General features: G+C 55.2%; 1 protein-coding gene across 2 annotated transcripts in view; it reads right to left on the bottom strand.

Annotated features, from left to right (window-relative positions):
• Window positions 1–10944, bottom strand: part of LOC119102894 (saccharopine dehydrogenase-like oxidoreductase) — a 31176-nt gene that overhangs the window by 2099 nt on the left and 18133 nt on the right. For both annotated transcript variants that reach the window (XM_037226354.1, XM_037226347.1), the window contains exons 8-10: window positions 2315–2406; window positions 1337–1501; window positions 516–610 (exon numbers count right to left, since the gene is read on the bottom strand). In XM_037226354.1, coding sequence (XP_037082249.1) covers window positions 516–610; window positions 1337–1501; window positions 2315–2406 — 352 coding nt within the window. The remainder of the gene's footprint in view (window positions 1–515; window positions 611–1336; window positions 1502–2314; window positions 2407–10944) is intronic.

Raw genomic sequence — 10944 nt, 5'->3', positions numbered from 1 at the left:
GAACAACAATAATCACACAGAGTAGATAGGACGACATACACGCGGCTTCAGCGTTCTTGAGGAACCCTTCGCGACGCATGGTGAACGAGGTCAAGATATTACAATGGATGCAACTAAGCCGTAGCGTCCTTCTTCCTTTGGCATCGCTCTCGTTGCGTCTGTTTCAACGAGGCGGATGGACCGTTGCGACACCGGGATTGGTCAGTATTAACGGTCTAACCCCAATCTTGTGGTTTTCCCAGTCATGACAACCCTGTGGTTGACAGCCGCCGAGCTTTGGCGCAGCGTGAGTTACGGGACGACACAACCGCATACTCGTGTAAGGTGAGTCTAACGAAGACAGCGCACGGTAAGACGGGCGGTGACTCTGAGACCCCAAGACTACCTGAGGTCAGAAGCCCCAATGAGACAGAGTCAGGTCATGTCATGTCAGAGTCTGAGTCATGTCAGTCTGAGTCATGTCAGATCAGGGAGCTGCTGACGAGCGGCAGACAGGAGCATGGTGCGGGCCTCACCTGCCGGGCATCTTGCCAGGCTCCTTCAAGATGCTGAGGGCGCACTGTACCAGACAGATCGGCGTGGCCACGTATCCGCACTCCGGACCCGACACCTGTCGGCGACGGGCGGAGTTAGTAGTGGGATCCGACACCGCTGCGAGGCTCTGCTCCCCGCGGCTAATACTGCGAGCCGACCTCACTCGAGACCGTGTCGGTGTATCAGTTCCAACTGGCGTCCCGGGACATCGGGCCTCGCAACGGTCCCGAATAAGGCAGGATGACCGTCCCGTCCCCTCCCCCCGTCCAAGTTGGCATACAGATCAGCATGACGACGTGTTGGTGTCACACGAAGGAAAGTAGAAGCGACCTCCACGTGCTGAAGCTCCATGGATGGCATGCATTAAGGATACATTTCGGAATTGGACTCAACTGCATTGGACGCATTCCAAGGAACAGCAATCCAGATTTCAAGATTAGTACACTGATCGGTACAAACTGAATGGAGAACAGTAAGCAAACGTTGAATGTCAACTGAGAAACTGCTATGTGCCCACACGCGCTATATTTGGTGTTTTACGTCTAAGGTGATGGAAAGTGATCGACTGAATGGAACTAAACTGAGCTTATTTTTGTAATGATGGGTTATATTGGAGAGCCTAGTGACAGACGCCAATCCAATTAGTGGGCGGAGCTGGATTCGATCTGGCCGAACTGGGTCGGACGGGAGAGGGATAGCACGATACCTTAAGGGTCTGCCACGTACCCGGGCCACCATCGTCTGGTCGAACTGGGTCGGACGGGGGAGGGATAGCACGACGCCTGAAGGGTCTGCCACGTACCCGGGCCACCATCGTCTGGTCGGGCGGTGAGGTGTGCTGCTCGTCCTGCGGCCGCTTTTCCTTCCAGCCCTGCGCCACGAACGTCATGGAGAACGACGTCTCGGCCATCTGCTGGCGCGTCGGCCCGTCGTGGTTGACGGCGCCCAGCGTGAAGAAGCGCGGAAACTGGCGGCCAGAGCGGGCACGATCACCGCCACGGCCGTCACGGTCGTCACGCAGCGGCACGCAGCGGCACGCGTGCGCGGCGCTGGTCCCCATCAGCAGCGCTGAATGCGAACTGCTGCGCGTGTGACGAACTTGCACTACCCGTGCGCCTACAGGTATGCCTCCGCAATTCATGCGCCGTGACTGTTCCTCCACTCCGCCAGTATTTCTCATCCAGCGACCACACGGACATTACGATTAAACCTTAGGCATGTAATTCGCAGTGCTGCGAAACGTTTTACCGGGCAAATTTCCTGTGAAATGTTTCCTGAGCCATGTTGCGTCACGTTAACTCTTCACGACGGTCAAAGACACTCAGAGGGCGCCCCGAGTGCCGTGGCAAAATGGAATTCACTGCTAAGATATGTATACATACTTAGACCATATATACATAGCACGCAGTGCACATATGTAATGGTATTAACAAATATTGACAGGACCAACAGGGGATGCTTATTCGCTCAGTGGTGCGATATACTGGCGGTAATCGCGGTGTGAAGACCCACTGACGTATGATACGCCGGTGGGTCCCCTCCAGCGGCGGGTTGTTTTTTGCCGGTTTTTGCTGTGCGGGACTCGCTGCGGCAGCAAATACCTTGTTAGGATACACTGAGGCCATCGCGACTCATGTTGGGTGTACATGATCGGGATGTACAGGCGTCCCGACACATATTACCCGGTAATGAATGAACGCATTTGCCGTGCGATGCTACATAACAGGGGGGGGGGGGGGGGGGGGGGGAGGGATACGGCGGGGAAGGGGCGGTTCGTTACCTTTTCCAGCAGGGTGCGTCCGAACTTGGTGCTGGCCATCAGTCCGAACACCGCCAGCAGGACGGTGATAGACACGGTCCTCAACCAGCCGCCTGGCAAAGACACGGTGTGTCAACGGCACGGCACGGCACGGCACGGCATGGGACGGAACGGAGGCACCGCTAATATGGACATGACCAAAGCTCAGATCCACAGGCAGGCCTGCGGGCTATTTGGCTTTCAATCAAATATTGAGCGTTACTGATTGTCTAAAACGCCTTCAACAAAGCCACTGCAATCCCTAGTGGAGGCACAGAAGAGCACGTCCTCATATTGGTGTTTCGTCTCTTTCGCCAGGCGCCACCAAAAGCAAGTACGGTCACCGTCACCGTCAAGCAACGGTCACCGTCACCGTCAAGCAAGCAGGTGGCACGGTCACCGCGCGGATGATTTGACTGGACTGACATACCGTATTGGACACATACGAGAACGAGGGCCTTCCCCTTCGTGTTGAAAACACCGAGGTGACGCGAGAACGTTCGAAGTTCCGGAGTTTCGGAGTTTTCGGAGTTCGAAGTTTCGAAGCACCTTTGTAGATGAAGTTGAAATACAACCGTCCGCGCAGCTTTTTCATTATATTTCAAGCATTGGTCTTGAGGTTATTCACACATTTTACATGCCAGCGAATCTGTTGTACTTCGATAAGAGCTGGAGGCTGACTCTTGCTGCCAGACAAGCCGTATATCGTCAGGAAACTGGTTGACGTTGGTACTGAACTCCTGCACCTGACCTGCCTGACTTCTTCACACCCGAGACCAATATTGCTTTCAGTCTCTCACACATGTCTTTGGCTGTCGGCGCTCGAGTGTGGAGCTCAACACTAGGTCGCTGAAGAACACGCGGGACGACGCGTGTGTTTGGTCTATGGAGTCATGGACCCGTGCGGTACACGACATGGCGAGCGGCCGTACTCGGCGACCGAGCAGCGAGCGGCCGTGCCCGGCGACCACGTGTCGAGCGGCTGTGCTCGGTGACCGAGCGGCCGTGCCCGGCGACCGAGCGGCGAGCGGCCGTGCCCGGCGACCACGTGTCGGGCGGCCGTGCCCGGTGACCGAGCGGCAGTGCCCGGCGACCGCGCGGCGAGCGGCCGTGCTCGGCGACGACGTGTCGGGTGTCTGTGCTCGGTGACCGAGCGGCCGTGCCCGGTGACCGAGCGGCGAGCGATCGTGCCCGGCGACGACGTGTCGAGCGGCCGCCGCGCACCTCAACGGCTTGGGACCACCGAGAAGGAAGCAAGGTCCACGGTCGACCGACCTTGTATACATTGGCTTATCCGATCAGTAAAAAGGCACGTCTCCACCGGCAAAGCACTCCAGGTTATGTCTTATTGGCTGTCAACATAACGACGATAGAAGGGCTGCATCAGCACAGCAGAGCAGGGTCTGGTGTCTGTGTGTATATCTAAACCAGTCTGGCTGTCTCAAACGTGACTCAGGCTGATATCGCAAGACGACTTACCAAACTTGTGATAGCACGGCATTTTAACCGTATTTTGACTGTTTTTATCAGACTGCATTGGCGTCAGGCACACTTTTCCTCAGCCAGGACAGACATCAGCTTGCTAGGAACCGCTCTCGCCGGGGAGTTACGGAAAGTGACATCTTTAGACAAGAAGTGAAATCTTTAGACAAGAATTCATCACCCAGGCGTTTCCAAATGCTGAAAATGTGCTGATGTTACCAAAAAACCTACCAACGCCAATCAACTTGAAAGCTTATAAAGTCAGTTACGTCAAAAAAAGATAGCAGAACGAGAAGGTATTTTATGGTGTTTGGTGTGTTTTGCCGTGGCCGTGATGAACCAGAGCACATCAACTTAACAAGGAAAAATACGGCGTAGGCATATTTACAATTTATCTTACGCATGTCGAATGTTATTCTCATGTCTTTGCCGTCTGATCGTCTGGCAAATTTAAGTGCTGCAATCCAAGTGCAGTGTGGGTTCTAGCCTCCTTTCCCGGACTTGGCGCGGCTCCTACGAGCACCTAACGCTGTTGAGAACAAGGCCAGTCGTCTGTTCCCTCCACGTAACGCGTCAGGCAGCTAACACGAACACCTGGCACGGCGCAGTGCATAGTCACTGGACAAAGTGGATACGGGGCCCACAACGGTCGCCGAGAACGGCACTGACAACGGCCAGGTCGGCGAGCGGCAGAGCAGGGTCCCGGTGATGACGTTAGCGGAAAATTATAGATAGTGTGTCTCGCTGAGCCATTGTCGTACTACAGCGACCTCAAAGCGCCATACGGCAGACGTCTTTCGGCAAGCATCACCATAGGTGAGACATCTTAATCTCTGTCAGCTACCGAACAATAGCCAGTCCGTGACCAGGCAGGGGGGCCAGATGTGGCTGACGGGGGCAGCTGCGTTCAGCCACCGTGCCCACTCCCATATATATACGACGGTCAGCAGGCCAGCATAGAGCATCACCCCACCCACAGCCTAGCCATGAAGAGCTTACTCGTCATCGCTGCCGCTCTGGCCTCCGCCACAGCCAGACCCCAGCGTCCTGACGGACCTATGGGCTCCGGACCTATGGGCTCTGAAGGCATTGACCCTGGGTCCGAATCCTGGACCGGAGAATCTCAGCAGTCCTGGCCGCAGTCGTGGACCGAAGGCAGCTGGTCACAGTCCTGGACCGGGGGATCTCAGCAATCTTGGCCAGAGACCTGGACCGAAGGCAGCTGGCCACAGTCCTGGACCGGGGGATCTCACCCGTCCTCCCACCAGTCCTCGCCAGAGTCCTGGACCGAAGGCAGCTGGCCACAGTCCTGGACCGAGGGATCTCACCAGCCCTCACCAGAGTCCTGGGCCGAAGGCAGCTGGCCACAGTCCTCGACCGGGGGATCTCAGCCGTCCTGGACCGGAGAATCTCAACAGTCCTCGCCAGAGTCCTGGACCGAGAGCAGCTGGCCACAGTCCTCGATCGGGGGATCTCAGCCGTCCTGGACCGGAGAATCTCACCAGTCCTCGCCAGAGTCCTGGACCGAAGGCAGCTGGCCACAGTCCTCGACCGGGGGATCTCGGCCGTCCTGGGCCGGAGAATCTCACCAGTCCTCGCCAGAGTCCTGGACCGAAGGCAGCTGGCCACAGTCCTCGACCGGGGGATCTCAGCCGTCCTGGACCGGAGAATCTCACCAGTCCTGGCCAGAGTCCTGGACCGAAGGCAGCTGGCCACAGTCCTCGACCGGGGGATCTCAGCCGTCCTGGGCCGGAGAATCTCACCAGTCCTCGCCAGAGTCCTGGACCGAAGGCAGCTGGCCACAGTCCTCGACCGGGGGATCTCAGCCGTCCTGGACCGGAGAATCTCACCAGTCCTCGCCAGAGTCCTGGACCGAAGGCAGCTGGCCACAGTCCTGGACCGGCGGGTCTCAGCCGTCCTGGACCGGAGAATCTCACCAGTCCTGGCCAGAGTCCTGGACCGAAGGCAGCTGGCCCGAGCCTTCAGGATCCGGTGCTGGGACCTCTCCCAGCAGATAGGCCGTCAATGGAACACAGCCCCCACCCACCAGCGCTACTAACGAACCTCGGTTCTGTCCGTGCGTTCGTTGTCTGCAATCTTGTTCCCCAGTGTCGTACTCTGCTGCTGCCCGCGCGACTTTCGCATTGTCGACCCCTCTATTCCGTGCTTTGCTTGTGTGCAATAGATCCACCTTGCGGCATCCTGACTTGACTTTCTTGATAACGTAATGGTGATTTGTGGGATCAGGTTTTGACGGTCGGGCCAGATTTCATTCAGACAACACTAAGGCAAAACTAGGCTGGATCGTGCTGGTCACACATAGCTAATATGCTTACGAGATTGGGCACCAGACCAGAGGGCTTTGCTTTTTGCAATCGACATAATAAGTTAAAACAAACCTCGTTGCTTTCAAAGCAACCATGTTTGTGGTGCGTGCTACGTGAAATTGATGACAACCGCAATATTCCTGAACTACCTAGGATCGCATCGTGAGGCCAGATGCCTCGGAAAATGTCGATGCCTCGGATTATGTCCTAGCATTCTTACGGGTCGAAAGGAAGCGGTATGGAGCCCCGTCACCACGCGTTAGTGATTCAGCAAAGGCCACATAGCGACCGGTGTGGATAGATCAACGGACAACTAGCCAGAGCGAACGGACGCAGTGCACGACGGCCGTGTTGCTGCGCTGAACGGCACGAAACACGACCCTCTCGCGCTCCAGTCTGCCTCAGAACACTGTGGCCAACTGGTGTCACACTATTCACACCAGGCTGCCTGTGGAGCTGGAATCGTGACATTACGGCGGCTGCTTCAGGACATTCCGAATCATCTCAGTAAAACGCTCCAGTCCTCTGGGGGGGCTGGAGGGCAAACCTTACTAACAGCAAGCTCACGGCCGAATCGGCAATTTTACAACACAAACTTGGATGTGTTGAAGAAAGAGCCTTGTTCTATATCAGCCTCACACAGCACAAACTGTATCCCAAATTCACATCGTCCAAGCTCGTCTACGCAGGCTATTCGATACAGACCGTCGTAACCCTCCGGCTTGGCTGCGTTTTGGCGTTGATTAATGTGAGAATGCACGACCGCATCAATCCTCGCTTGCTCACCAGCCAGTCCTCTGAGCGTTGTCGACTGGCTGTAGCTCGCCAAGCCAATCGTGCGTGGCTCGGCACATGGGAATACAGCCGGGCACCGTTCAGATAGGCACAGCTATGTGTTCCACTCGAGCCCTTCGAGTAGAACACATCACTAACGAAGACATCTTGACAAAGGTGCGCTTGTGTGGTGTATTACACAGAATCATTTTTACAGGTAACCTGTACGGTGCCGAATGCGAATGTGACGTGGGTGAATGGAGGCATGGGTGTTCAAGCGAAGAACATTGGCTGGAATGCAAGCTGGGTAAAAGACAACCAGAAAAAAGCGCGAACGGCGCTCGTCTCTAAGCTGGAATAGCACGATCCTTCCGTCTGTACGTCACCCGGAACAACGACCAGCAAGGTGTGATCGATTTCCTGCTCCTTCGCCTGGGGTCTTGGCCATGTTGGGTCGTCGTAGTCGTAGTGTAAGCGGATGGCAGACGCCGCAGAGAAGCTGGCGTCTGACCATGTCAAACGGCCGGTACGGTTGTTCAATCTTCTACTTGCCGGCAGCAATATCAGCTCCATTGTTCCAGGACTCGGGCCAGTTCTCCGGATTCCAGGACTCGGGCCAGTTCTCCGGACTCCAGGACTCGGGCCAGTTCTCCGGATCCCAGGACTCGGGCCAGTTCTCCGGATCCCAGGACTCGGGCCAGTTCCCTGCATTCCCGGACTCTTGCCCATTCTTCGCGTTCCAGGACTCGGGCCAGTTCTCCAGATCCCAGGACTCGGGCCAGTTCTCTGGATCCCAGGACTCGGGCCAGTTCTCCGGATCCCAGGACTCGGGCCAGTTCTCCGGATCCCAGGACTCAGGCCAGTTCTCCGGATCCCAGGATTCGGGCCAGTTCTCTTCGTTCCAGGACTCCGGCCAGGCATTGTTCCCCTCCGGACCGGACTGTTCTGGCCCGGCTCCGGCAGGGCCCTGCTCCGGTCCCCCAGGACGCTGGGGCCTGGCCGTGGCGCAGGCCAGGGCGGCAGCGATGACGAGGAAGCTCTTCATGGCTGGTTGGTGGGTGAGGTGATGCTCAAGGCAGAACTTCTGGCCGTTTTATACGGGTCGCCTGTGACTGAGCACAGCTGCCCCCGTCATCAGCTGCTGTCCCGGCACTGTCATCCACATGTGGCCGCTCTCTGTCCAGTCAAGGGGTATCTATTGTATGAAGAAGACGGCCCATCAAAGTTGGCTCACAAAAGGATTCTACTCGTCATTTCCTGTTTTTTTTTATTTTATCTCATCTATGCCATTTTTCGCTCATTGTACTTTGTTCATGCTTCAAGTTTCATGCCTTGAATGTCGCACCATACGACATTTGACACTAGTGCGCCGTACGGCAGTCTTACGCTCGGCGAAAATGGACCGTTGCCCGCAGAGCATCCCACGGTAAAGAGCGAGAGACTGTGAGAGACTGTGCGCATGGAGAACAATATGTCCCTGTCCCTCTGTATCTGTCCCTCTGTTTTTTTGTTTCTCTCTCATTCTCTTTTTCTCTCTCTAACGTCGTCCCAGTCACACAACTCCGGTTACGTCATCTCACTGATCCCTTTCGTTTTTCCCAGGCATTCCTTTTTTATTTCGGTGTAATTACATGTCGCTTTAGCTTGACGGAATTGTCCTACCTTTCGGGCACAAATCAAAAACATACTCGACTGTAACCTCAGAACCAATTATGTCTGGAAATATCACTCAGTAGTGCCACTGCAGCACCACCAAAACATAATTATGTTATAAATCTTACCCATTTTCTAGTCCAAATTACGCTACCAACGCTTCGTAACAGCACTAAGCTCCTTCCCTGCAGTCGTGACAACCGTCAAGACGATGGCAGAATCTGCTGGGGCTAATGTCGGCTGTTACCGAATAATGTCAGCACAAACTAACGTTTGTGATTGACACAGCGGGCGGCAGAGGCTAGGTACCGAGAAGCGCATTGTTTGCAGTTTGAACCAGTGCATCAATTAAAACCATGTGATTCAATGTTTATTACAGCCAAAGAGCGCTTCCAAAAGAGCTACTGTAGTAGGCGCCATGGGAGAGAAATCAAAGCCATAGTATAACTTACTGTTGAATCCGCTCGACAACAGCTTCATGTTCACATATATTTTTGTCTACACAGGGTGTTTCAAGCTTTCGTAGCATTTAGAAGAAATATTTTGATCAATTACTGTGTTGCAAACATTGCCGAGCACACACACGTCGGAAAAACAAATTAAATGAAATTAATTACTTTCATATTGGGGAGCAGGGAGCCTAATGACATTCTCCCGCAGAAGCGGCTATTTCAATTCGAAATTCTGAGCAATGCAGGATTTCGAGAAACCTGGTGTTCCTGATCAAATCGTATGGATCAGTTCTGACAATAAGTGAACAGTACAAAGACTTTGCATGCTCCGTTTAACACGAAGTTTTTTCGGATGAATGCCCATGCTTTCAAACATGAGAGCACAGCGCAGCAAACTGACTATAAAATATCAGCGGGTTTGGCCATGACCTTGCGGTTAGGTTCCCGAAACCTTGCAAAGTGACAGCATTATCGGTGGTCTGCGTCTTTTGAGAACATTCTAAAATCCAAAACGCGCTTCCCGTCTTAGTTGAAAAACCGTGAAACAAGTGGAGCACCAATTTCCAAAGCGAACTCCCGGGTGTGTTCGAGGCTGTATGCCCCAGTGCGTCCGGAAAATACCCGACGGGAGGAAAATCTTCACACGAAGCGCAGCACCCTCACCTCCAGCTTACATGCTACGAAAATGAGATCTTTATGTGGAACCCAGCGTGTTTTCCAAATGCATGCGGCGCAACACTCCTCACAATGTAATTCGTGAAGGTGCGGTGAGTGAGTGAGTGAGTGAGTGAGTAGAGTGAGTGCGTGAGTGCGTGAGTGCGTGCGTGCGTGCGTGCGTGCGTGCGTGCGTGCGTGCGTGCGTGCGTGCGTGCGTGCGTGCATGCGGGAGAGAGAACGAAAGAGAGCGAGAGAGGGAGAGAGAGCCATGATATATGACAGACAGACAGTCATGTCATCGTTTGGTGAGACAAAAAGCTGACAACCTCTCGCCACCAGTCTGACACCAATACCTGGGCTTCACTCACGCGACCAAGAGCATGGCCCAGTCCGCTACCGCGCCATAGCTATCCAATGACTCCGCAGAGCGGCCACATGTGGACGACAATGCCGGGACGGTGGCTGATGACGGGGGCAGCTGTGCTCAGTCACAGGCGACCCGTATATAACGGCCAGAAGTTGTGCCTTGAGCATCACCTCACCCACCAGCCAGCCATGAAGAGCTTCCTCGTCATCGCTGCCGCTCTGGCCTGCGCCACGGCCAGGCCCCAGCGTCCTGGGGGACCGGAGCAGGGCCCTGCCGGAGCCGGGCCAGAGCAGTCCGGTCCGGAGGGGAACAATGCCTGGCCGGAGTCATGGAACGAGGAGAACTGGCCCGAATCCTGGGATCCGGAGAACTGGCCTGAGTCCTGGGATCCGGAGAACTGGCCTGAGTCCTGGGATCCGGAGAACTGGCCCGAGTCCTGGAATATGGAGGACTGGCCGGAGTCTTGGAACGCGAAGAACGGGCAGGAGTCAGGGAATGCGGGAAACTGGCCTGAGTCCTGGGATCCAGAGAACTGGCCCGAGTCCTGGGATCCAGAAAACTGGCCCGAGTCCTGGCATCCGGAGAACTGGCCCGAGTCCTGGAATCCGGAGAACTGGCCCGAGTCCTGGAACACTGGAACCGAGACTGCTGCCGGCAAGTAGAATATCCAACAACTGCAACTGCCGTGCGTAGAGGACGGGTGGTTCGGGCAAACAGAAACAACGTGTCTGCAGCGTGTGTCGCGGATAACGTGTCTTGGTCTCGACGTGGATGTCATTCGCCTCGTTGTTGCAATTCCATCACAACCGTTGGTCTTTGCGTATACATCCAGTAGCCTCTTCGTCCATGTTCTCCCTTTTCCAACCCACTGCCGTACGTTTGGCTTGAATACGGGCGTGA

Source organism: Pollicipes pollicipes, unplaced genomic scaffold, assembly GCF_011947565.3.
Source record: "Pollicipes pollicipes isolate AB1234 unplaced genomic scaffold, Ppol_2.1 Scaffold_2555;HRSCAF=2994_pilon_pilon_pilon, whole genome shotgun sequence".
Lineage (NCBI taxonomy): Eukaryota > Metazoa > Arthropoda > Thecostraca > Pollicipedomorpha > Pollicipedidae > Pollicipes > Pollicipes pollicipes.
Note: the sequence above shows the minus strand (reverse complement) of the source record. Positions and strands in the feature narration are given on the sequence as shown.